The 26326-nt window shown below is 48.3% G+C and overlaps 4 protein-coding genes across 6 annotated transcripts in view; all 4 read left to right on the forward strand.

Moving 5' to 3' along the window:
• Window positions 1–3668, forward strand: part of kaznb (kazrin, periplakin interacting protein b) — a 66704-nt gene extending 63036 nt beyond the window's left edge. Inside the window, exons 6-10 of one of the 2 annotated variants that reach the window (XM_047026107.1) lie at window positions 550–686; window positions 866–1036; window positions 1172–1358; window positions 1484–1645; window positions 2032–2156. In XM_047026107.1, the coding sequence (XP_046882063.1) occupies window positions 550–686; window positions 866–1036; window positions 1172–1358; window positions 1484–1645; window positions 2032–2063 (689 nt within the window). In that variant the 3' untranslated portion in view covers window positions 2064–2156. Of the gene's footprint in view, window positions 1–549; window positions 687–865; window positions 1037–1171; window positions 1359–1483; window positions 1646–2031 lie in introns of both variants that reach the window. The other variant, XM_047026106.1, reaches the window with a different exon arrangement.
• Window positions 3669–3753: 85 nt separating this feature from the next.
• LOC124471580 (kazrin-like) lies at window positions 3754–9057 on the forward strand. Its single transcript, XM_047026139.1, has 7 exons — window positions 3754–5285; window positions 5440–5558; window positions 5917–6148; window positions 6231–6332; window positions 6838–7004; window positions 7272–7380; window positions 7523–9057. The coding sequence occupies exons 1-7, from the start codon at window positions 5004–5006 to the stop codon at window positions 7682–7684; spliced, it is 1173 nt and encodes a 390-aa protein (XP_046882095.1). The 5' UTR covers window positions 3754–5003; the 3' UTR covers window positions 7685–9057.
• Window positions 9058–9201: 144 nt separating this feature from the next.
• tmem51b (transmembrane protein 51b) lies at window positions 9202–13605 on the forward strand. Of its 2 annotated transcripts, none has more exons than XM_047026175.1 (3): window positions 9202–9469; window positions 11441–11994; window positions 12135–13605. In XM_047026175.1, exons 2-3 carry the CDS (start codon window positions 11585–11587, stop codon window positions 12571–12573), a joined length of 849 nt encoding a protein of 282 aa, XP_046882131.1. In that variant the 5' UTR covers window positions 9202–9469; window positions 11441–11584; the 3' UTR covers window positions 12574–13605. The 2 variants fall into 2 exon arrangements, with proteins under 2 accessions (XP_046882131.1, XP_046882130.1); XM_047026174.1 differs by having other exon boundaries at window positions 9202–9464.
• A 991-nt stretch (window positions 13606–14596) lies between these two features.
• The window catches only part of skib (v-ski avian sarcoma viral oncogene homolog b), a 28728-nt gene continuing 16998 nt past the window's right edge, over window positions 14597–26326 (forward strand). Inside the window, exon 1 of the mRNA XM_047026057.1 lies at window positions 14597–15963. Within this exon, the coding sequence (XP_046882013.1) occupies window positions 15064–15963 (900 nt within the window). The 5' untranslated portion in view covers window positions 14597–15063. The remainder of the gene's footprint in view (window positions 15964–26326) is intronic.

Genomic DNA, 26326 nt, shown 5'->3' on the forward strand with positions numbered 1-26326 from the left:
AGTGAGAAAGCTTATGGCAGGAGGTGATCCTGACTCATGAATGCTTCATGGCTGACACGTATGTTGAAGTGTCGAGGAGCAGGACAGTCACCTTGGTTGTCTCTCGTCACCTCGTCCTCTCTGTCTCTCCCCTTTCTCTCCCCTCCTCCCTCTGTATTTCTGTCTTTCTCTCTCCCCCCCTCTCTCTCCACTCTCTCCCCCCCCTCTGTTTCCCCCTTCTTTCTCTCTAATTCCCCCTCTCTCACTTTCTCTCTGTCATTCAGAGTATGTCGTTATGTTGCCAGTCTCTCGTCAGATAAGTCCACTCAACCCCCACACCCATCATTTGGCATGGTTTTGTGTAGTGGATGAGTAGGTGACATACTCAACCACTTATATTGTGAGATGATTACATCATACACTGGGAGCTGTTGATGTCGAAACAGTACTTTACGGCTCCTAGCCAGGTTTGAGGAGACACGGGGACATCTAGTGACGGCCTTAAGTAACTGCGCCTCCGATCTAATATGGTCCTGTACACACAAACAGCTGTGTGTGTGTGTGTCATAGCCATGAAGGAGGACCGTAAGCGTCTGAAGGTGGAGAAGTCAGACCTGGTGAACCAGATGCAGCAGCTTTACACCACCCTGGAGAGCAGGGAGGAGCAACTACGAGACTTCATACGCAACTACGACCAGCATCGGAAGGTACCCACACACACATATACACTCACACACGTGCTGGTGTTCACATCAAACTCCCATACAAAACTCACAAAGGTTTAATATATGGTGACTCAGTTTACTTAGCTTCAACGTGTTCTACACTCACATGCCTAGTGACTGGGATTTCTGTTTTTCGGTGTGTGTGTGTGTGTGTGTGTCAGGAGAGCGAGGACGCAGTGAAAGCCCTGGCCAAAGAGAAGGACCTGCTGGAGAGGGAGAAGTGGGACCTGAGGAGGCAGAGCAAGGAGGCTATGGAGCAGGCCAACCTGCTGCGCTCCCACATGGACACCAAGGAGAACCGCATCAAGGAGCTGGAAGCCGAGCTCACCATGGTGTGTGTGTGTGTATGGGAGAGGGGGGGGTTAAATGTCAACGTGTCAGTCCATAACGATGTGGCTGTTGGTGCACCCATATATCCCTTCCCTAACATTCGTCCCGTGTGTGACCCTCCCCTCTGTGTGTGCCAGGCCAAGCAGTCTCTGGCCACGCTCACCAAGGACGTGCCCAAGCGCCACTCCGTGGCCATGCCCAACGCAGCCGAGCCTGTGGTGAACGGCAGCCAGGAGTGGGTGATGCAGGCCGACCTGCCCCTCACGGCTGCCATACGCCAGAGCCAGCAGACCCTCTACCACGGACACACGTCCGACAGGCAGGGTAGGCCCCTCCTCTCCACCTCTCCCTGGCTCCATGGACTAACTCTCTTCACTCTATTTCGGGCAGGTTTTCTCAGCACCAACCGCGTGCTGACTGTGTGTGTGTGTGTGTGCGTGTGTGTACAGCTGTGGTTAGGGTGAGTCCCTGTCACTCCCGCCAGCCCTCTATCATCTCGGACGCCTCGGCGGCGGACGGCGACCGCTCGTCCACCCCCAGCGACATCAACTCCCCCCGCCACCGGACCCACTCCCTCTGCAATGTAAGAGCTGCCTGGCCCCCCCGACCAAGTAAACACACCTCTCTATAAGTACCCCGCCTCCTCTCGTGTGGCCTGTCTGCCTGCCTGTCTGTCTGTCTGTCTCGAGGCCTGTCTGTCTTTTAGTGTGGTGCGGTGTCTGCCGTTGTGGTGTCTGTCTGTCTGTCTGTCATGTGCTGTGCTGTCTGTCTATTCTGCTTTGTGGAGCCTGTCTGTCTGTCTGTCTGTCTGTCTGTCTGTCTGTCTTGTGGTATGTGTGGTATGTGTCTGTCGGCTTATCTTGGATATTCTGCCTGCTTATAAAATAATTCAGTGTTGTGATTCATTCATGAAGCTCATGATAACGGTATTCGTAGCTTGGACTTTACAAACTAAACATTCTCCTCCTCTCCTCCCTTCCTTCTCTCCCTGGTCCAGTCCATGGAGGAGTTGGACGACCAGAAGCGTAAGAAGAAGAAAGAGAAGCTGACTCTGGGCTCGCTCTCGCGGGTTTTTGGTCGAGGGAAGCAACGCAAGTCCATGGACCCGGGCCTGTTTGATGGTACACCCACCCCCGACTATTATATAGAGGAGGACGCTGACTGGTGATGGGGCTGTGTGGTAGACCTCTTTGTGTGCGTGCGTGTGTGTGTGCGTGTGTGCGTGTGTGTGTGTGTGTATGGATAAGTAAGCCTGGCACAAATATTATTCAAAATCATTTCTAAACCTTTGAAGTGTGTTTATCGAGTGAAGGGCGGGATGGGTCAAATAGTTCCAAACAAGCCCATATAAGTATAGTTCAATGATTGGAAATAATTTCAATAATACTTGACCCAGGTTTGATGTGTGTGTTGCCATGCGTGCCCTAAAGTCAAGCCTGACAGAGAACTGCTTGCTCCCTGTATATTGCCCTCAAAATGTATGTATGTAAATGAGATATATATTTATAGATGTACATGTATGCATATTTATATATGTTTACATGCTTATAAATATATACATGGATTGTTTTGTGTGGATATGTTTATGCTGTGTTATCCTCTCTGTGTCTGATTAGTATGTTTCATTTTTACAACTGGACACTTGAAGGACTGCCGTGCATATGTAGATAGGAATCGACGTGCACCTCGTATTTGACAGTTGCTTTGACATTCCTTTGGCCTTTTTTTTTAACCCCAATTCTGAGTCAGATTCAGGCTTGTTATGAAGGGAGGGTTAACATGGAGAACACCCTACAGGTGGTACAAGTACTTTCCTGGGTGGTGGTTGGATAATGATGAGGCTACTTCTAGAGTATGTATGCGGTTTTGCTTGTTCTCCAGAGTTAACCTATTACTGGCTTGCCAACATATCCAAGCTTCTGTTTCACAATGTTCTTTCTCACAATGGAAGCAAACAAAGACAAGTTTTGACGTTGTTCTACAAGAACCTCTTTGAAGCTGCTGCTCGAAAGCTAAATCCAGTTTGAACCAGTCAACCAGAGTCCGGTGTCTGATTAGACTGTGATGACGCTCAGGCCTTGGAACATCACTTTAGGTTTCCAGGTCAACGCTGTCAGCTGTGCCAAAGTGAAGCGTAGGAATGTGCACTGAAACCCCCCCTGGTCTCTCCTGATCACTTGTAGAGTCGTTGTACAACCATTCAGCCCGTAGTTAGCAGGGTCATTAACACTGTCAAACACCTGTGTTTCCTCATTTTCCTCATACCTTCCTCACCCCCCCCCCCCCCCCCCCCACCTGCGTACCTACCCACGCATTCTAATTTATGGTTTTCTTGCATTCTAAATGCAAGGCGCTCTTCTTTTTCGTCGTTTTTGTTTCGTGTTCTTACGAAAACAACCTTCCCGTGTTTTTTAACATTTGTGTCTCAGATTGTTTTCTTCAAAATGTTTTGTAATTAAGGATATGTGGCATAAAAGAGTAAATCTATTAAAGTATTTTATTTAAAGAACGACAAGTGACTGAGGGAAAGATGGACTGTCCTCAGCTTTGACCGGCAGAAAGTTTTTATCATATTCAATATGAAAGCAATTCAAATGAAACATTATTTTAAAATAAAAATCAGCAACAACTAAATATGTATGGGCGTGCCTGTGTTCTGTGTCTGGGTCTGTGCTCTGTTCCTGTGTCCTGATGTCCCTCTCACTCTCCTGCACCGGGGATACCCTCCATTCAGGATGTCGTTTACTGACACATGCCCTTGTTCACTATAACACTCTATTCAAGGATAGGTTGAAAAGGAGAATCCAAGTGATAACTCTAATAGCAGGAGATCTGTTGGCATGGGAACAAGGGCGTGTGTCAGGACATAATAGAATGGAATGGAATGTACCCCATGTCTAATGGTGACTCCCCTACCTGGCAGTCAGTAACTCTTCATATGTGATGACCAAGTCCGTTTCCCTGATGGTTTACGGTGGCACCAAAATAAAACAAAATGATAATAACTAAACTTTGATGTAGAAAATTACTAAATTAAAAGTTTATTTTCTCAGGAAAATGTCAACACACTTGATACATCTATGTATTCGAATTTTTTACATGCAAGACATGATCATCAAATCTGGTTGAGCCGGTCTTTCTTTACCTGGAAGAGGCTCAAAGGAAAAAGAACAAGCTCTCTGGCCTCAGGAAACAGAACCATTAAGCCCCTGTCGGTGTCTCTGTCATGAATCTGATCTAACTCATGTTCTGTCAGTCCTGTAACTGACCAAATCATTACCAATCAACGTTCTCATAAAACTCATACTAATTCCAACCATTGCCAAATAAAAATATGTAAAAACTGGTTTTGAATTTGAATGTCAAATGCCTGGATAGATGTTAACTCTAACACTGGCTTTAATTGTAATTTTGCCTGTTTGCAAGAATATTCTTCTGATGTTTAGTTTCATGTTGTAGCAGTTGTAGAAGGTGGCGGTAAGTTTGACTCTGGTGCCCCCTGCTGTCTGTATAAAGCAGTGTTAGTTGGTTAGGATACTAAGTATTATTGTTCGTTGGTTAACCGTCCTGGGTGGCACATTGGCCAAATTGTCCCGTAAGCCCTAAAACCATGTACATTAACAGAGATTGGAGCCTAGTTTGAGAGACAATGATGGATATTTCACCAATCCAACCGGAAAGGTGGGTTGTAATCTTGATGGATTTGGCTCAGAGGGCATGTTGTCCCTGGGTGTAGTCCTCCTAATGGGTGATGAGGCTCCAGGGCTCTTTGGCACAACAGACATGTTTTTGTTGCTAGGGGAACCGCTGACATGTATTCATGTCCTCAGATCTCCCAGACGGTTAGTTCACCCCAGTCATATTGTTGGTATTCTGATACAACTCAGAGGAGAATTGTCATATAAAGACCATTCAGGTTACTACTTTTTCACAAAGCCTCTCCATTTTCTGCTGTGAAAGGTTTCTGAGATGAGTCATTTTCATTTCTCAATTCCTTTGACTTCCCAAAACCCCTCCCTCTACTACTCTCTAACTCCCTTGGCCAATCCAGACTCGGACAGCCTCTCCAGCCTCACTCAGCAGAGCCTATCAGATGGAGAGGAGCAGCTGGACCGCCTCCACCAGGCGGAGCTCACTCGGAGCACGCCCATATCCCAGTGGAGGGCAGGGGTGGTGCAAGCCTGGCTGGAGGTTGTCATGGCAATGCCCATGTACGTCCGCGCTTGCTCCGAGAACATCAAAAGTGGCAAGGTACTGTTCAGATTTGCATTCTGCTGTGTGTGTTTGTGTGTGTGCAATGTGTGTGCAATGTGTGTGTATGTGTATGTGGGAGTGAGTGAGTGTGCGTGTTTTCTAAGTGCAGGGCCAGATGGCAGAGTGCTGAGTGTAGGGGTGTGTCCTGCAGGTGCTGCTGGGTCTGACAGATGAGGACCTGGAGCTGGGGCTGGGCGTCAGTAACCCCTTACACCGCAGGAAGCTACGCCTCGCCATCGAGGACTACAGGAAGGCGGAGGGACACCTAGAGTGAGCAGCACCTCTCTCACCCTCCCACATGTGCACCAGCACACGTGCTGGAACAAAGTTTGACACTTTCTCTCACACTTGAAGACTCTCATATCATTTACTGTTACTGATGGACACCTGACAGCTGTATAGGGTCAACGCCAATGTCATATTTGCCACTGCTGTGTACTGTACTGTCTCTGCGACGTGACCACTGCTTGTGTGTGGGTCTTTCGGTTTACGTCACGTTGTGTCTTTACCACGCTTGCTTCCACCGATTGCCTCTCTGGGACCACTAAAGTTGTTCGAATAGAACTGAATCCCTGAAGGAGTTTCAGAAGAAGCCATCGTTCCTCACTCATCATCCCTCTTTGACCAGGCTCTCCAAGGCCGCAGAGATGGACCACCACTGGGTGTCCAAGTCCTGGCTGAGCGACGTGGGCTTGTCCCAGTACTCCCAGTCCTTCCACAGCCAGCTGGTGGACGGCCGTGTGCTCAGCACCCTCAGCAGGAGGGACCTGGAGAAACTTCTGAACATCAGCAGCCAGTTCCACCAGACGTCCCTCCTCATGGCCATCCAGCTCCTGCAGATGCTCAGCTTTGACAAAGACGTTAGTGCTGTTCATTCTTATTCAGTCTGTGGATACTGTTTTGCCATTTGGCGTTTGGGTTTGATTGCATGTGTTTCTGCAGGCTTTGCAGGCCCGCCGGACCAGGTGTGAGAAGCAGGACATCGACCCCATTGTCTGGTCCTGCCATAGAGTCATGAAGTGGATCAGAGACATAGATCTGAAGGTCCATCACCATTTTTTCATTCTATTCAGCAGTGGTCCTCAATCCTGGTCCTCAAGGGCCACTGTCCTGTGTGTTTTAGATGTTATCATGGTTGACCAGTCTTTTGAATCAGGTGTGTTGGAGCAGGGAAAACTCTAAAACATAAAGGACAGTGGGTCCTGAGGACCAGGGCTGAAGACCACTGCTATACAGGCATCATTCGTAGTCACAGTTACTGGATGACTTGTTTTGTGAGACTGAGAAATACTGTGTTTTTACTCCAGGAAGTTCAATTCGAAATTGTCAATTTAACACGTTCAGAACATTTGCATTTAGTCATTTAGCAGACACGCTTATCCCCCCTGAGGCAAGTAGGGTGAAGTGCCTTGCCCAAGGACACATCATCATTTGACACAGCCTGGAATCAAACCGGCAGCCTTCTGATTAATAGCCCGATTCTCTAACCGCTCAGCCATCTGACCCCCCCACGCTCATAACCCTTCGCTGTGGGTGTTGCCCCATGCAGGAGTATGCAGACAGTCTCCTGAGTAGAGGAGTCCACGGAGCCGTGATGGCCTTAGACCCGTCGTTCAACCCTGAGGTCATGGCCAGGTTCCTGGGGATCCCCGTCCACAAACACATGCTGCGTCTTCACCTGTCTGAGGAGATGAAGGTCCTCGCCATCCCTCTCAGGTAACCATCTCAGAACATTAGGTCAGATCAGATTAGTTTGAAATGTTCTAAAGGGGACAGACCAGCTGTCTAAGAAATTACTTTCATCTGTACAAATTGGTTTCCGCATAGTAAGCCAAAATATGTAGCTTTATCTCTAGCTAAACACATGACATTTATAGAGAGAGGTTTTAATTGCTTCGACAGACATGATAACTAGTGTGATATGTGAGTGACTAGGTGTTTACACAGGGGTTTCTGACAACAGTGCCTCACTATATGTTTTAGGAGCAGCAAAGAGGAGGATGACGAGACTTTAGAGCCCCTTCCACAATCCCCTGCCCTTTCTGGCCGCTACAAAGAGGAAAGACTGTCAGGAAGAAGAACGTCCGGCAAGGTGCGTGGTTCTCTTGATTCTAATCCAACAGACTGTACTTTTATGTGTCGCATGTTTCCCCACATTTGTGGAATTCAGACAAGTCCTATTGATTTACATCTTCCTCATAATGGGCTCCTTTCCTTTTAACTCATTTTCCCAGAGTCCTCTGCGGTTGAGTGGAAGGAGCAAGTCAGCTGAACGGAACGTGGTGTTCCATAGCAGCTGTGGAACTCTGCCCAGAGAGGCCCATGTGCAGGCTGTGCCCAGGGCCAAGGGTAGCCCCGTGCTTACCTACAAGACTGTGGAGATCACCAACGTGTAAACATACATCGTGTTTGAACTTGGACTGGTTACCAACCAGAGAGAAACGCTATGGAAACAAAGACTTGTCAACTGAAGGCATAATACACACACTCATCTGTTCATTTACCCTGTTGTTTGCATCTCAAGAGGTCTGAAGTTGTTTTACTTATGATGGATGCATGGACTTGATGCCTTAGCAATGTAAGATGGGGAGAATTGTATAACCAAGTAAACACCATGATGTATATTGTATAATGTACATCCAGTTAGTACACCCACCCTGCAGTATGTCTATGGTCAATGCAGGGTGTAAACTTAACTGAAGAGTACTTTTCAACACTTGCTCAAATATGAGAAACGCTAAAAGCTTAAAGTCATTCTGAACTAACCATAGTTCATGTTGTTACATCTAAAAGGTCTAACCACTGTCCGAATCTATGTTTTCCCAATCAGAAACATACAAATTCATTATTTAATTCAAAAACATTTTTTCAATTAATTGCAAGCTTTAGCTGAAAATTATACTCTTCCTCTAATCAGTCAAAGTTTACCAAGCTTGAAACAAGCATTGTGATGTGTTTTCCGTATATATTTGTAATGTATTATTCGCATGAATATCAAAGACAAAAGTGAAAAACAAGCTTCCAGTTCCACACTAGAATGGCAGGGCCAGACACTCATGTTGAATTCCCTTTATAATGAACAGTTGGGTCAGCTAAGTGCACCCACAGATGTAGTTCATTCAAGGGGAGCAGGAGGAATGGTAGGAACTTCTGGGAGACAGCAATAGTAGTTTCACTACAACAGGAACTTGGTCCCAATCACCACACTTCCACACACCTTATTGTCATGCTGAGGGGTAGGAACATTAGGCCAGTCCAAACGTCTAATTTATTGTGATATGTGGGCAAAGAAACACTTGCTATAGTACTTGCCATTATGTACTGTGAATGAACTTATGGAAAACCCAATAGGTCCATGAGTTGAGAGTCTAATTTGCTTAACACGTCTATGGCATAAAAACTGAATGATTGTGTAAATGTATATTATATATTACAGTTTTACTTTACATTTTTTACTGTTTAATTTAAAGCAATGTATAAATAATGACAAATAATGAGAAATGTGTCATTGTTTTCTAAAATGGAATAGAAATGTATGTTTAAAACATTTGTAAGTTTATTGAACCGTAGATAAATACTTCTCATGACATACTGAACAATAGATATACAATATTTCAATCAGAAGATCTCTTTTCTGTAACCTAAAACGTATATAACGAAGTTGAATATCTTGTATCAATTAATAAGGCATTTCTATTTAAATCACAACAGTTCTATATCGTCATTAAATAGAGTATTAATCAATGATATGATTATTATCAAATAAATTATTTTGGTGGCTTGCTTAATTTAGTTTGAGAAACACTTCTACAATTTCTAATTGAATCGAGCGCTTTGTCATTATTTCGATTTCGTTTTCAATGGTTTACATTTGTGTCGATACTGTAAGTCTACGCACAAAATGTTTAGTGTGCCTTTAACACTTTACAACCGGGGGGAGGTTTCTCCCAGCAGGGTGGAATTTGGACAAAGTTCCTGTCTGTTATAATCCGTGCAATCAACAGGGCTTGTTGCAAATTATAGTAACATTTACAGATCGAATGTCAAATCAGGGTTGTTGACAATATTAATTAAGGAAAACTAGGCAAAGTTCGGGATGTTACGACCTTGACTACACCTGCGACACTCCAGGTACCCGATTAGGAGGTTGTCCTAGGGCGTGTAGCGCTGAGAAAGGTAAGGTAAGGCGTTCTCACGGTCATTTTAACATAATTAATTATTCAGAAAGTTACGATTTTGGATGGTATTCTTTCATATGTTACTACGTCTCATCGTGAAATTACAATGCCGGTCTTTGAGCTAGATAATAGGTCCAAACATTCCAAAATTCCGTAGACAGTTCCTAGTTCAGGCAATCGAGGCTACTAATATTGTCGGGAGAAAAAGTTGCACAGGACAACACAATAGCCACTACTTTTTTATTGGTCTAGTTTCAATGTATGACACCTTTACTGCTTGCTAAATCAACATTGTGTAGGATATGTACAAACACTGATGCTGTATCTTGTAGGCCTACTAGGCCAGTTCAAGTTTTCAAGGTAGGCATGGACAATAGGCTAAGAAGAGATTTGAGACAGTAGCCTATCTATGTCATATTTACTCAGTGTTCAATTTCTAACCCCTTTACCATGTTCTATTCTGTGTTAGATATCTGTAGTCAAAGTAAAACCTAGAAGGTTGTCGCTATGGTTAAGTTAAGTGCATTCTAAGGACGTATAGACACAGCCTTACAGGAAATGTCACATGCCCAAAGCCTAGTACATTGTCCAAAAAGTCTAACTAAAGATCTGGGATCAGCTTGCCGCTCTGGTCACAATGGAAGGGCACATGAAAACTACAACTGGGACCTGATTCCATGTCAGCCCCCCTTGTCTGAAAGTTGAGAACGGGCACAGTGTTGAATTATCACTCTGTGCGTAGGCTAATAAGTCAACTTGTCACATCCTTTTCTCTATTCTTTCACCACTTACAATAGAGCCAGTCTCATACCCCCACCCAGCACCAAACACAAGCAAAACTGATCAACAACACTGTCAAACTGACGTTGGAGACAATTGCTAGCTCTGTCTTAGGACATAAAAACAGTCAATAAGTTCAGTTTAAAAGACATTGTTTAACCCCCATTTTGGTTGAAGGACCTGGCTGATGGAAGTGGATGGGATCCAACAGGTTCTTTTTTTGTTTGGACAGCGTTTCCTGTGTGATCCTGGTGCTTCCCTTCCCAGCCTGCCCATGTGGGCATGAGCAGAGGTCTGTGTTTCATTAGTCATAAAATGTATCCTTCCTCTCGGTCTTCCTTTGGAAAAATCCCTCCTCTAATGTGTCTGGGTCTGCAACAGCCACCCAGAGGAACAGATGTCTCTTATCACGGCCAGAGGTTACACCTCAAAGAGGAGAGGAACTCAAACAGTATTTCGAGAGCTTTCGAAAGGAGTGCAGTGGTTCATGCTATTTCTTCTTGTAACATCTCCTTATTGACTACTTGGTGTGCCACAACTTAGAGTTGACATTTTCCCCTCTTTCTCCATTCCTTAGAAGAAACATGTCATGGCCGGTCTATACTCTACTTATGTTTAGCCGCACTGAATCATAACCGGTCTTTCTACCTGACTGTCAATGATTAATGCACCAGAGCACATGTACCACTGCCTTCATGGTGTGTCAACTGCCATTTTTCTGGGAATCTTTCCGAATCTACAGTGCTTTAATATGGCCTAATGGTGTATTGGCCGACTATGAATAAGTAACTTATTTGCCATCTGTTTAGACTTCCTCCTTTGCTGGCACATCACCAGGAATATAAGACATTTCATGTCAAGGCCTCCACAGGACCCGAAAAAATTGTAACCTTTGCCGGATGTGCCTTCAGCCAAGCCAACCAGGAAGCTATCCATCCATTCATTCTCCTGACCTCTCACCTCGTCCTGCACCTGAATGTGATATTGGACTTAGTCGTGGGTGTAATAGTGAAAATGAAAGGCAGTGTTCAGTTAGGGTGTCTCTGTGATAAGTCCTCAAACTTGACATTACTAACACAGTACTGACACACTGATGATCTCACTGCGGACATGATGCAGCGCCTGCCCTGGCTGACGATTCCTTTTAGACCAAAATAATGAATGAAGGAATGGCTCAACGTTTTTCTCTCTCAGAATTGCAGGTTTGCTTGGACTACAACCCCTCCACCTTCCATCCTTCTCAGTCATCCTTCCACCTGCTGTGTTGAGGTCTACCTGAGTCCTTGTGGGTTGATTGGTCGCTCCTGGGTTGATTGGTCGCTCCTGATTGGCCCCTCCATGAGTTCCAATGGGCGCCCACAGGGCCGCAGCCCAAGCCACGGAGGCAGCAGGTCAGGCTCCCAGTACGCCCTGTGTGCCCTGGGCGTCGGCCTCATCGCCCTGGGCATTGTTATGATCGTCTGGACCGTCATACCCCTGGATGGAGAGGGCTCGAAAACGGGCAACGTCACCGACAACGACTCCGCCGCTCCCACCCAGAGCCCAGGGCTCAATCCAGATGTCAGCGCCAAGGACAAGATGAAGGCATCGTCGTCGGTGGCATACGTGCTGGTGGGGGCAGGGGCGGCCATGCTACTGCTGTCCATATGTCTGGGGGTGAGGAACAAGCGGAGAGAGAACCAGAGGGCCAGGGACGCGGTGGTGCTGGGCACCCCATATGTGGACCGCGTAGCTGGGGAGCCGGCGGAGTAAGTACTGCCTCTCTCATACTCTCTAGATTTGTAGGCAGTCAAATTCGACCTTCTGGTCAAACAAGTTTGAATGAGATATTTTGCTATTGGCTCATGCTGAGAATAGTTCCTGTGTGTGTGTGATTTGTTGTCTTCAGAGCAGCGCAGCCAGTCCCGGCCTACGACGTGCCCAGCTATGAGGACGCTGTGGGCAGCGGCCAGTACCCCATCCGCCAGAGCAACCTGCGCAACAGTACCTCCCAGCTGCCGTCTTACGAGGACCTCATCAGTGCTGTGGAAGCAGAGGGGGAGGGGCCCATCTCCAAGCCTGCCGGGGAGGCCACCACCACCCCAGCCGCTTCAGACTCCACCCCCCAGCCCGCCCCCGACCCTGCCGCAGCCAATCCGCCCAGCCGCCGCAGCAGCAGCAGCCGGGCCAGTAAGATATTGCGCCCCCTGCGGGTCCGGAGGATAAAGTCGGAGAAGCTTCACCTGAAGGACTTCCGGCTCAACATTCGCAGCCCATCACAGGCTCGGGTCACCATCGAACCCATCACCCCTCCGCCGCAGTACGACGACAAGATGCCTGAACTCTGAGAGTGCCCTGTGGTGCAAGGAATAACTTCTCCTGTGAAAAGACACTCCTGTGATAGTATAACGCTGCTGAGAAATGGCACTTTAGACACACGACTGTATCTGATGGACTCCGAAGCCTGCTGCAGTAGTAGTGTTCTGTAACGGACTGGAACTGGGTCTGGTGCCACAGACGGGTGTCTTAAAACCACAGACGTTAAAATGGCTGTGAATCCAACAGCCAAACTAGTCTCAATTTGTTTTTAGTATTTTCCACCGTACATGTATCTTTGTTTCTTTTTTTGTCAAAATAAATCTGTGTTGGTCAAGTTTCAAGATCCTTTATTGGGATAACTATGTTCTGGTGACATTGGCATGGGATGGGACTTGGGAAATAGAATGACTGTAAAATGTATTTACCAACCATTTTTAAATGTAACTATGCAGAAAAATCACTTTTTAGTTAACTATACATATAAGCTTACTCGCGGTGTTGAATGTCAAAAATGGTCTTAATTTCACTGTTTATTGCTAAAGTCGTGGTCTCCTAGCAGAAACAGAATTCCTTTCTAGATGCTCTGCTGTATGTTTGATAGTCACATGAGACTATATAAGTCAGCATAAGGGAGCCCATCTTTAAAAGTAGTGTCAAAACGGGTGACATAAAGGAGATAGGTGATAGATTTAGCTATAATAAGCTATAATCCAGTGGTGACCTTGATTAATGTGATTTTATTTGAATGGGTAGGCTATGCAGGTTGTTTAGAACGTCACAATGTCAATAGAATTCAGAAGTCATTTTATTTATTGTGAATATTGTTTTTATTGACTAACACTACTGTATTAACACCAAACAACTGCAAATTGTGGATTTTAGGGGATGTAGTATTGTAATTAGTGAATGCAATTGTATTTATCTGTTTTTTAGAAAGAGCAGGGTAGGTACTTGGTTATGTTGCTGGTGGAAGATGTGGATGATGGAAGGTGTTGATGGTAAGGTGATTGTGTATTGTTGTTTTTATGTATTTATTATAAACAGAATACAATTATGCAGTTGACTTTGATCATGAAAATCAATCTTGCAGATGCACTCACCAACAAGTACCATCAAGTAATGTTGAATGACTACTTCATGTCTAAATGCCAAAAACATCAATTCATACATAGGCCTACATGTTAGCTAACATTGGATCAGGATTATTTATATTGAAATGAAGATTAAAAAACCATATAGGATTATAGGTTAAACTAATGGGCCAATGAGCCAGTACCTGTCACAAATGGCAAATAAACAAAACTATAACATACACACTTGACGTTCTAATACATAGTCTACACTGTTCAAATGTAGCCATACATAGGTCACTGGAGTATACACAGAGGGAGGAGAGAGAGAGAGAGAGAGAGAGAGAGAGAGAGAGAGAGAGAGAGAGAGAGAGAGAGAGAGAGAGAGAGAGGAGGTGGGGAGTGAAATCTAGCATCCTCTAGTGGTGCAGGACATTTCTTTCATGATTAGGAAATCAATGAGGTCCATAAGGGAACGTCTTCTACATTTTCTCCAGTGAATTGAAGTAGCCTAGGCTAAACAGTAATCGATGTTTTTGATCAAATAAAATGGTTGCCTTCAAAAATCTTCATCCTGTTGTGTAGGCTAAAGAGGAATTTTGAAACAGCGAATGTATAAATTACTCCATTGAGTTGGTTGATTGAATAGGGTTAGGGTGAAGTACTTCAAATATGTACGTTTTTTCTAAATGAGGTCAAACTCCACCCTTCTTCCCAGTCAGTCTTTTTCAGCTTCTTTTTTAAGGATCAGACATTTTCTGAGCTCTGTAGCCAGACAGCTTTTCTACTGTGGCGGCTTTTGCAGCTGCCATGTAGCAGGGGGAGGGACAGTTCACGGAACAGCCAGCCCAGGGAGTCAGTCACATTCCTGGCTGGGATTCAATGACTTGTACCAGACACAAACAAACAGAGGGCGAGAGCGAGAGGAAGAGAGAGAGAGAGAGAGAGACAGAGAGAGAGAGAGAGAGAGAGAGAGAGAGAGAGAGAGAGAGAGAGAGAGAGAGAGAGAGAGAGAGAGAGAGAGAGAGAGAGAGAGAGAGCAAGTGAGTGAGCTTCACACATTTGGTCTGAGTGAGCGAGCGAGAGACAGACAGACAGACACAGAGAAAGAGAGAGACCGCCAGACTGCGCAGACGAGGCATAATTCAGGTTGTATCCTAAGCTGTCTACTGCAGTGGAAAGCATTGATACCTACAACACTAATTTAATTTTATTCGATTTTGGTAGGCTTCTTTCTGTGAACTAGAAGGTTTGTTCGAGTGTGTGCTTAGAACTCGAATCAACAATTTTTCTTTTAAATGGATGATCTTTCGGTGAGAGCCGTATCAAGTGACATGGAGAGTCGCCGCATTGGACTTATCTTTTATTTCTGATACAGCTGAAGACAACCTTAAACCACAAACACAAGGTTTAACCCGTGAATTTAAACTCGTATCTAGTATTCAAAACATGGAGGCAACTTCAAGCTTTCAGCCTCACCCCGGACTTCAACAAACTCTAAAGCAGTTTCATTTGAGTTCCATGAACTCCCTTGGTGGACCGGCGGCATTCTCAGCTCGATGGCCACAGGATATCCTCTTCAACAAAGATGGCAAAACCGCCGAGATGATGCTCACCATGCCGGCCCATACACCCCCGGTAATGCCCGGGCCGCTTTTCATTCCGTCCGACCGTTCCACCGAACGCTGCGAAACTGTCCTAGAACGCGAACCTATTTCGTGTTTCGTGGTCGGTGGAGAGAAACGGCTGTGTCTCCCGCAAATCCTCAACAGCGTCCTACGGGATTTCTCCCTCCAGCAGATCAATTCGGTGTGCGATGACCTGCATATTTACTGCTCCCGGTGCACCGCGGACCAGCTGGAGATACTAAAAGTAGTGGGCATACTACCCTTCTCTGCCCCGTCATGCGGACTCATAACACAGACGGACGCTGAGCGTCTCTGCAACGCGCTTATCTACGGTGGTACCTATCCTCCTTATTGTAACAAGGAGCTCTCCGGCTCTCTTGAGTTGGAGCGCACAGAGAAAAGCTTCAAAGTGTATCACGAGTGTTTTGGACGTTGTAAAGGCGTATTCGTCCCGGAGCTGTATAACAGCCCCATTGCCGCCTGTATCCAGTGTATTGACTGCAGACTCATGTTCCCGACCCAAAAGTTCGTGGTCCACAGCCACAAAAGATTGGAAAATCGAACCTGTCACTGGGGGTTCGACTCGGCGAACTGGCGCGCATACGTCCTCCTTGACCAAGACTACACGGCAAAAGATGAGAAGGCTCACCTGGAGCAGGTCCTTAAAGACATCAAAGAAAAGTTTAACGCTGCCAGCAAGTTCTCCAATAAGCATTGCAGGGTGAGTGAAAAAGACAAAAAAAAAAAAATTAACCCATTGTGGAGAATACAAATGTATTTGAACTTATTTAAGACAAGGTAAGACTTAATTGATCATCATGTGGGGAAACGTATTTCATAACACACAACTATCCCTACCTACATCTATAGGCTTTCAAACATTCTAAATCACCAGACTGACCTTACTGTAACATTACTCTTGACTGAGGCCCCCAATATTTTTACCACTGGTTTTAGTTTACATTAACTGTAGAAGTTACAGTACCTCCAACAATCACCTCACACCATCTACCCATACACACACACACATACACACACACACACACACACACACACACACACACACACATGGACACACACCCTCAGGGTTACCCAAGGGCATCTGCATATGATAAATGGAGCCTCTGGGATATGTTTTATTAGTGTCAGACAAGGGAGGAGTCAGGGTAGGATTCATGATGAGGCCACAAGGTGGGCCGGGGGATAAGGATTGAATGAGCTTTGGCCTATCAAGATGGGTATGAGTAGGGGGTTGTGGCTGGTCAGAGGAGGGTAGGATGTGTGTCTGTGTGTCGGTCCAGGGCTCCATGTGTGGGTCCGAGGCGTTGGGGGGGGGGGGGACAAATGAGCAGGAAGTGGCTGGTGGTCTGTCAGCCAGAGGCTGCTGAGTGGAGCTCTGTGGATGTCTGTGGATCCCCACAGAGGAGAGCTGGGGTCTGGACTCAGGACTCCGCCCAGGAAATCCAGCAGGAATGCTGAGGAAATTGTGGGGATTTGAGTGTGCCACTGGAAAGGATTTAAAGTGCACCTTGCCCAAAGTATGTGTGGGTTCGAAAATCCCCACCGCCGGTGACAGATATATCGCTTCTGCGTTTAACATTCTCAAAAATGTCGATGTGTGCGTGTCGACAGTTAGCCTTTCAGCGTGTGCATTATGATATACAGTATGTACAGTTTAAACAGACAAGAGAGCGTGTGTGTGCGTGTGTGCGTGTGTGTTTATGTCTGCCTGCTGTGGTTCAATATTAGTGGTGTCCCAGTTAGCAGACAGGCCCGATCCCAAGGGACACGCACACCCCAGTCCTCCCATACATCAATCTGACAGGGGCAGCCGCTGAAAGGCCGGGCGTTACTGCTAGAAGCCTGCCTTGGCTCCCTTTACCCATGAAACAACAACTCAATGTTATCACCCTGCATCAGACGCGCACCCACACACACTCATGTCAGACCAGGGTGTTTTATTAATCACACACACACACACACCTCCTCCAGCTTACTCAGACCTCTTAGTAAGTGTATGAGGGCTTGTTTGCAGTTTTGAGAGAACTTCTGTATTCTGTATCCGACATTCTGTAACTGAGCTTGACCTACACTTCTGTAATCATTCTTAACTCATTTGGGATTTACTCCTCAAGATAATCCCCGGATGCCAAAATGTTGGCACGCTATTTGAGATATAAAATGTTTCCCATGCTGTGATTGTTTTGGTCACAGACACCGTCAGTCACGTCAGTTGTTTTCTCCAGCTTCCTCCTCTAGCTACGCAGCAGATCAGGAGGGTCAGAGGGGGACGATGACACCATTGTGTCTGTTGTGTATGCAGCGGGGTGTTTGGTCACTTGGCCATTAGGCTGTGTGCAGATGGGTGGGGGATGGGGGGGGGGGGGAGGGGGGATGGTCTGAAGACTCCTATTCATGAGGCTTGGGTCCCTGAGAGCCCTCAGAGCCGGGGCCTTGACATGGGTTGTCAAAGGGGCCCTGACCCTTGACCCCTCTCTCCAAAGACACTGACCTCGCTCCAGCACCCACCCACCCCCACCCCCAAGTCTTTTCACACCGTCCAATCAGATGGCCTTGTCTCTTGCCCATTGACCAGATGGCTGTCTGATAAAAAGAAATCCTTCTGACACAGAGAATATTAAAAAATTACCTCAGTCATAGATTCTACATTCATCATCCTCTACAACATGAAGCTAAGAAATACTCTAAAGTCCTTCGACTTGCTACAGTTAATACTTTTCCTTATCTCTATATACACTTCATTTGCAATATCAAATGAATACACGAACATCGTTGACTTAAAAATATCGTTATGGTCGGATTTTCTTTTCCCCCAATTATAAAAACCAATTTAAAAGATTAGTGTAGCAACGGCACAAAAAGGTGAATTTTCCCATCAATGAATGTTGAATGGTTCTGAGCATTAGTGGCGATAATTCTTGGGGAGGCCAGAGCACTGAGATCAATCTTGTGACTGAGTGGAGCAGGCGAAGGGGCCTCAGGAGGCCTTTCTTAATGGAAGGGATATTAAACCTGTTCATGTGAGGCCAATTTATGGCCATCTCTCATTCTTTTGTTCACCTCTCTCCATCAAATTAGCCCCAAACCTGCGACCAAACCTACAGAATGTGTCCGAGAGTGAGGTTCGGATGGACTCTATGTCTCTATGTGCCCATTTGTAAGCAACGATGTGTTTCTTCATACATGACTCTGTACGACTATGTCAAGTCAGGATTGTGTGCGGTTGTGTGTGTTTGTGATTGTATTTTTATGGGACGTGTGCATTTGTAGTCTGTTTGTGTGTGTGTGTGTGCTGGTTGCATCTGATTGTGTGCTCGCGGTAAACTGTATGTGCATGTGAGTGGGGCTGTATAATGCCTTGATCAGCTGTGCTGGGAGATTAAAATGAGCTCACTGCACGATTTCTATTCCCATCTGTCTGCTGACCTCCAGGATGCATCGAGGGCCCTCAGACCCTGGCCTGGCCTGGTTTAGCATGACCCAGACGGGCCAGAACCGTCCTGGTCAATCCTGTCTGCCCTACATCTGCCTAGCCCCACCTGAACTGATCCTCTCCTCCCGCCGTCTCTCTTGTACTCGTTCCTTGACCTCCAGAGCCACGAGACAGTCTCATCCCTGACCTCTAATGATGGGTCATCACAACCACCCACAATATCTATCACGGTGGAGAATATAGTATTGGGATAGCTTCTATATCGAGCAGACTTCCTTTGGAGCTCATGTCTCTATGGTTCTGTTTCTCTCAGCTTGTCTACAGTCTCCACCAGCCGGAACCATCGACAGACTTTCCTCTCATCTGCTGCCTCATTGTCAGAGGAGGGGGAGGTGTGTGTGTGTGTGTGTCAGCCAGCTCTCTGGAGTGGTGCCCCCCATTCTCCCAGAGCTGACCCCATGTTAAAGAGTGTCAGCTGGAGGCCCGTGGGGTGTGATGCGTGTTAAGGACCTGCCGCCTCCATTGTGACGGAGGCTGCCTTTCACCGGGCGCACAAGGCAGCCACGGCTCTTTGTCTAGGTGGCGTTTCTGTCGGGGAGGTCCTCGATCGGGCGGCAGGAGGTTTGCCGTGTCAGCCGCAGTCTGTCGGGGAGACGCGTGGTGTATGTCCGACCGGAATTGATGGAGACTGCTGTACAGACAAAATGTAGGCCTAGTACTGTGTGGTCTTTTAACAGTCCCGCTCAAGAGCGAATTTGACAATTTTCCCACCAAACTTGACCATGTTGTAAGAACGTCCTCTGTCCAGCGTTCCAAATTAGGCCTGAAGGGGAGACATTGAAGAACGTTGGTCTCCTTGCGACTGTTACTGTAGCTATTGGACCTACTTACTGACTATATAACAAATGAAGTGTGGGCAGATTCCTATTATAGCGAGAGAGTCAGAGAGAGAGAGAGAGAGATGTGGGTGATGACGAGTGATGAGAAGAGGAGGAAGAGGAGGAGGAGAGGAGCTCAGCCTGTACAACAGATGTCTGGATCTGTTCGTTTTTTTATTTCCTCGTCATCATCATCATCCACTCCTCTTCAATCATCTCGTGATTACAAACTCTGTTAGGAGAGTCAATTCATCCATCTGCTGTGGAGAGAGGGAGAAAAAAAGACAGTGAGAGAGACAGACAAACAGAGAGAGAGAGGAAATTCTGGAATCTGCATCTGCTCCTGGTTGACTGGATGGTTGGTTGGTTAGCTGGCTGGCTGGTTGGATGACTGGATGGTTGGTTGGTTAGCTGGCTGGCTGGTTGGATGACTGGATGGTTGGTTGGCTGGTGGGCAGGGGCGTATCTAGAGATTTTCATTCGGGGGGGCAGAAGGAAGTTGTTGGGTGGCCTCCTGGAGGCGAATCAAAACCCAAAGTAGGGGGGTACAGTACTCCCTACGGTAAATGAGTAAGCTATAACATTGTCGTAAAAATTCAACACTAATTTTAATATTATTTATTGAAATGTTCTGTAATGTACAAATACTATTTTTCCATGGGAAGATTGGGGTGGCAGGTATTTTTTATTGGGGTGGCAGCTGCCACCCCTTGCCACCCCTTAGATCCGCCACTGCTGGTGGGCCAGCTGGAGGAATAAGCTCCCTGCTCTTGAAGGGTTAAGCTGACTGCTAATCCTACAGCACTCCTGGAATGCGGAGTCCTGTCTGTCTCGGTTCACAACAAAATGGAGGCAGTGACGTCCCAGTGACAGATCTGAGGAGCGCTCTCCGACAGCCTCGTCCACCTTCCCCACTCAGCCTCTCTCCACTTCCACTTCCGTCCAGCCGTGTGTGTGTGTCATCACACACAAACAAACACACACGCACCACCCCTCTGTAGTAAACTACTAGAGCAGTTTAACAGTCCTACGAAAGAGAAGTGGTGGAAGGAAGCAGCTAGGAGCTCCTCCAGAGGCGTGGCGTGACCAATCGGCGCTCTGCTTGTGCCTGCACCCCGCCCACCAGCCCAGCGGCCCACCAGCCACCTCCAGAGCTATGCGGGGGGATTAGGCGTCACTGCTTAAGTACAGCACACTGCTGGGGGGGGGGGGGGGGGGGGGGGGACTCGTGAATGAATGTTTTAGTGATTTACCACCGCCATGCTCACCAAGATGTGCAACCTATATGGGAGAGATTAATTGGAACAGATACATTTGCAACTCGCCTGAGTTTAGTCTTCAGACCGAGGAGGAAGGAGAGTTTGCTTTCTCTGACGGACATTATGCTGCATAATGACATTTTAGGCTAGAAGCTTTTGTGTGTGTGTGTGTGTGAGTATGTGTGTGTGGAGTGAGAGAGGGAGGGGAGGATTGAGGGCTGTCTGTGAGCAAGCGAGGAGGCTAGCAGGCTGGAGTCTCTCCCTTGCTTCTGTGATTGGAGGGAGACTGTGGTTGCTAAGCAGAGCTGCTCTCTCTGTGCTAAATAAGAACTTGATGCTCTCTGGCTGGTGGGCTGAGTGGAGCATGCCAGAGCTGCACACACCACACGCACACACCACACACACACACACCACACACACACATACAGACCTTCTCACACAGTGCAGGCCTCTTCCATTACAGGGATAGACCTCATGCTCTTTCAACCTCCAGGGACCAAGGGTACTCCAACCCCCCTCCTCTGTTTACATGTCCTCCTCCCTCCCTCCCTCCCCCTCCCTCCCCCTCCCTCCCTTCCCCTGCCACCTCCACTTCCTCCTTCTCCTCCTCCACTACCACACAGCAGGCATACAGAGCTGGCCCATACTCCACAAAGCTGTCATAGTCATTCAGGCTCACACACCTACACACACACACACACACACACAGACACACGATAGAGTTCTCCAGCACAGTGGGTGCAAAGGCGAGTGTGTCACTGTAGAGGGACGAGCCATTGCCCACCATCCATCTGTAGTTTGAAAACCCAGAGTGAGAGAGAAAGAGAGTGAGAGTGGGAGAGAGAGAGAGAGACGAAAGAAAGGGGGCGCGAGTGACAATGATGTCAGCACGACCTCATACCCAGCAGCCTCTGTTCCCCCACTCAGGAAGAGAGGGACGGGAGTATCCTCTCTAGCTCCCCTCTCATCCTCTCCCTGGCCTGCTGGGGCGGTTCATCACCTGCTCAGCCTCAGTGGCCAGAGAAGCACACGTCTCCTAGAGCCGTTGGCTCTTTGCTCACGTTTCCTTCTTGACAGACACCACCACCTTGCTTCCCCTGGTGGTGTGTCTCAGTCTGCTGGCTAGCGCAGCCCCCAGGTCATAGCTCTGGGTCAGCCTTTTGTGTGCTGGCGAGTAACCGCGGCGACAGCTCTCTCCGTGCTCCAGAAAAGGGGTCATGTCGCGTTTCAGTTACCCCGTAGCCAATGAATTGTGCACAGCTGTCGTCGGGGTTCTGTGTGGACTCGTCTGTTTAGTCCTCCGGTCCTTCTGCGTTGGTCACGGTCCGCCCGCCCTCCGCCCCCTCCATCCGCAGCCCCCTCCAGCCCTCCGCCCCCTCCGCCCCCTCCGCCCCCTCCATCCCCAGCCCCCTCCAACCCCAGCCCTGCGATGCTTCCCCTCCTTCACCCAGAAGCCCCTTTTTCTCTCTTTTGTTCTTCCTGTTTGTCACAGGAAGTGGTCCTAATGTGGAGGGTCTGATGTACGGCTACAGGCGTGTAACTCCTGATTACCACCACAGCCGGGACTCTGTCTCTCTACCATAATCTCCACACACACAAAGCTCTCTCTCTTTCTCTCTCTCTCTCTCTCTCTCTCTCTCTCTCTCTCTCTCTCTCTCTCTCTCTCTCTCTCTCTCTCTCTCTCTCTCTCTCCATGGAGACAGGGGGAAGCATGGCTCACATGTGCTGGTGAAGTGTCTTTCCATTCTCCATCTCTCCCCTCTCCCCCTCTCTTTCTCTCTCTCTCTCGCTCCCACCTCTTGGAATAGAAACAGAGGGACCCCTAACATAGCTGTTCTCTGCACTGCCTGCCCAATAGCGTTCCCTACACCCTATCTCAGCCTAACCCACCCTGGCACGGACCAGCCTGGCCTGCTTAAAGCCTGTGGCACAGACAACCTCTCCAGCCTGCCTGCCTGCCAGTAAGTCTGCCAACCAGCCGACAGTCAGCCAGCCAGCCAGCCAGTCAGCGGCCACAGACACAGACACCCCTCCCCTCCCTAACTCTGAGACAGCACGCAGGCTTGCCCTTCATCTCTTCTGAGGAGCCTATTCTGAGCCCCCGGTGTCTCAAGGCAGGCAATGGGCCAGCGTGAGGGGAGAGGTCAGCATACACACACACACACATCATCTTAAAACACCCCAAGCTGCTTTGCAGATTATCTCCGTAAACTGGGTAAGCCTCCTCTCCTTTTGGCACCAGAGACTTAATCCAGTCCACCGTTGAGAACGACTGGGAGGCTAATTGGGCATCTGGTGTGCGTCGGTCACAGGGCAGCCAGTGAACCTGACCTCTGGAGGAGAATCAGCCACGACAGTCGGGGGCCGTGATAGGCTAGACCGTCCCTTGGCTAGGACACCTGGTCACAGGTCAGAGGAAGACAAAGACGACCTCAGTTTTCCAGAATTTGATGAGAGAAACTGTATACCGAGCATCAGAATCGAATTTGATCGTTCGAGCATTTCAGTTGCTGTACGGCGTTCCCTGGGGAGGGGCGGTGTATGTGTGTGTGTGTAAGCGTACGTGTGTGTGGGGAGGTGTACCGGGGTACTTTGTCAGGAGGACTCGTCCCTCACAAAGACGCCGTCTCGGCTCTTCCATATTCAATTGGTCCCCCTTTCAGCCGCTCCACTGTACACGCGGCCGCAGCCAGAATGAGCCCCTCCAGAAGGATTAGCTGGCCCGCCATCAGCCCGCCTGCCTCATCACGCCGCCTTTGTTGTGGTGCAGACTCGCCCTAAATGGGATGAAGGCTCTCAGCCGGACACAGTGGGTGGAAGTTGCTTTGTGTGGTCGACAGGTGCAGGTGGAGAGCGCAGTGAAAGCTGTCTTGGATGTGTGTGTGTGTGTCTGGGGGCTTGGGGGGGAGGGAGGGGGCTGCATTCTGTGTGAGCGTGTTTGCCAGGCAGGTATGAAGAAGTGTGTGTGTGTGTGTGTGTGTGTGTGACCGGGCCAACAGGTTATGCCCTCCCTGCAGCTGAGAGTGCTGTTGAGATAGACCAGGAAACTCTGGAACTCGGGGGGCCCTCAATCACACATCTCCTCAGGGGTTTACAGTCAATTCTTCAGGCGAACGGCCCCTCCCCCTGCCCCGTCTCTGTCTCTCTCTCTCTTTCTCTCCTAACTCACATCTGGTGAGCAGTGCTAGCTAGCTCCCCTGTCATCTTTTACTGCATTGAGGTCATTTCCACCCTGTGGCTTGAGTGAAAACATATGAGTTCTGGGTTCTGCTGGGCTTGAGGTGGGGATAGGTATAGACCAACACAGACATGAAGCCAATCAGCAGCTGCAAAAACAGCCATGACCAAACATCCACAGGAAAGACCAAATCATTCACATGCTGGATCTCTGTGGCAGAACATCTTCATTTCCTAGGTATTTCTGTTAGCAGGTAGTCTACTTGTATGTTTCAACATGGATACATACCTGCTTGGCCTGATGTCATTTGATTACTTTCCAGTATCAGTTTTTAACTGTGGTTTCTGCATCACTGCTCAAGTCTGGTATCTGTTGCAGTTGGATCTAGGTTTTTAAAAACAAACGTTTGAAAACAAAGATTTGCTGCCTGAGATGTGTGAGCAAAGAGGTAGCCAAGCATGGTTACGACAGAGGGATGGGTGGATGTAGGGAGAGAGGGATGGGTGGATGTAGGGAGAGAGGGATGGGTGGATGTAGGGAGAGAGGGATGGGTGGATGTAGGGAGAGAGGGATGGGTGGATGTAGGGAGAGAGGGATGGGTGGATGTAGGGAGAGAGGGATGGGTGGATGTAGGGAGAGAGGGATGGGTGGATGTAGGGAAAGAGGGATGGGTGGATGTAGGGAGAGAGGGATGGGTGGATGTAGGGAGAGAGGGATGGGTGGATGTAGGGAGAGAGGGATGGGTGGATGTAGGGAAAGAGGGATGCATGTTGTTTGGGTCGCCCCTGGAGAGGAGTGCATCCCATCCAAGACTGCAGCAGACTGCCCCGGATCCAAATTGAGGGCAGCTCTCTACTGTACTCTACTCGACGCTACTGTACTGTGTCCTCATTTTGTCTGCAGCAGCCTAGCCCCGTTCCACTCCCTGCTACCTTTGTTCTCACACTTGGCTGGGACGTGGCGAGTGCGAGGACAGGTGCTGAGGCTGCACTTAGCTTGGCTGCCTGCAGTGGCTCTCCTCCTCTCGCCGCTCTGGAGGAACATATTGTTGCCCACCCCGTCGGGGTGTGTGCGTGTGCACGCGTGGGCATGTGTTAGTGTCGGCGTGTGGGATGGTGGCTCTTGGAATTCAGCTCCTTTACAAGATGAATCCCACACATGTTAAGCTCTGTTTTCCCCTCGAAACTCCAACTTAACATGTTTAACCGGCGTACAGTCTGTAGCTGGATGAGCCCTTGCAATAAAACCTGGAGATTGTTTGTGTATTGACCAAATGCCAAGTCAGCCAACTGCTGTGTGTGTCTTTGTGTGTGAGTGTGTGTGTGTGTGAGAGAGAGAGTGAGAGGCCTCCAACCTAGGTCTGGGATTGAGGCTAGCAAGCCGCAGCAGAGTGGCTGGAGACAGTAAACTTTTATCACTCTAAATAGCCTCCAGTAACAGCTAGCCTAATGGCCGAGCCAGCCAGGGCAGGGGGTTGCCCAGAGGTCAGGTTGAATTGCAGGACATAAACGTTGGTTTCCGACCGGTAGAACAAATAAAGGAGAGAGGAGAGAGGAAGGGCTATCGGAGGTGAGCCGGGGGCAGTGGTGAAGGGAGGTGGGGTGGTTGTTATTCGAAGAACAGATGATCACTTTAATTGATTAGCAATAAAGGGAAGCCATTGATTGAACCTGCCCCTTCTCTTTTGAGAGGATCCTTGGCCTTTTGACCCCCTTACTACAGTCAGACAGTACCACTCAACCTTCTTATCAACACAGTTAGAGCTCAGCAGCTTTTAGCTTTTAGTTTCTTGCTTCATACGGCAGTTTGTTGATGCCAGACACCAGGAGACTGAAAGGATTCTGGCTTACTGGGCGCTACATTCTGCAATTGCTTATCAGGGGCTTTTATCAGTATCAAATATGCCCCTGTTTCTCAATTTCCTCATTAACTAGTCCCTCCGATGACTCTGGTTCTTGTCTGGCTGCCGTGTGCTGGCAGGAGGGAGTGTTTGTTTTAGGTGAGCTCAGCTCTGGAACAGGACCTGGCCAAACGAAGTGCGAGTGACGAGGGCCAGACCGCGGTCTCCAGGCCCGACCTGAGAGGAGACTCACACCACAGAGCGGCTTGTTTCGTTTCCCAGTGTCTCGGGGGGGGGGGGGGGGGGGGGGGGGGGGGGGGGTGGAGAGGGGGGGGGGGGGGGGGGAGGGGGGTGTATTCACACCCAAAGGCACGCAATATAAAACCCTCCCTTATAAAGTGGTACCTGGGTGGGGGTTAGAGAGAGCCCCCCCCCACCTCCCCCTCACCTCTCTGCGTATAGCCTGACCTGTGTG

The sequence above is a fragment of the Hypomesus transpacificus genome, chromosome 9 (assembly GCF_021917145.1).
Source record: "Hypomesus transpacificus isolate Combined female chromosome 9, fHypTra1, whole genome shotgun sequence".
In the NCBI taxonomy this organism is placed as follows: Eukaryota; Metazoa; Chordata; class Actinopteri; order Osmeriformes; family Osmeridae; genus Hypomesus; species Hypomesus transpacificus.

Coding starts and splice junctions, on each gene's coding strand:
- tmem51b (XM_047026175.1), top strand. CDS start 11,585: ATGAGTTCCAATGGGCGCCCACAGGGCCGCAGCCCAAGCCACGGAGGC. Junction 11,995..12,134: donor GTAGCTGGGGAGCCGGCGGA/GTAAGTACTGCC, acceptor TGTTGTCTTCAG/AGCAGCGCAGCCAGTCCCGG.
- LOC124471580 (XM_047026139.1), top strand. CDS start 5,004: ATGAGTCATTTTCATTTCTCAATTCCTTTGACTTCCCAAAACCCCTCC. Junction 6,333..6,837: donor TCAGAGACATAGATCTGAAG/GTCCATCACCAT, acceptor TGCCCCATGCAG/GAGTATGCAGACAGTCTCCT. Junction 7,005..7,271: donor GTCCTCGCCATCCCTCTCAG/GTAACCATCTCA, acceptor TATATGTTTTAG/GAGCAGCAAAGAGGAGGATG.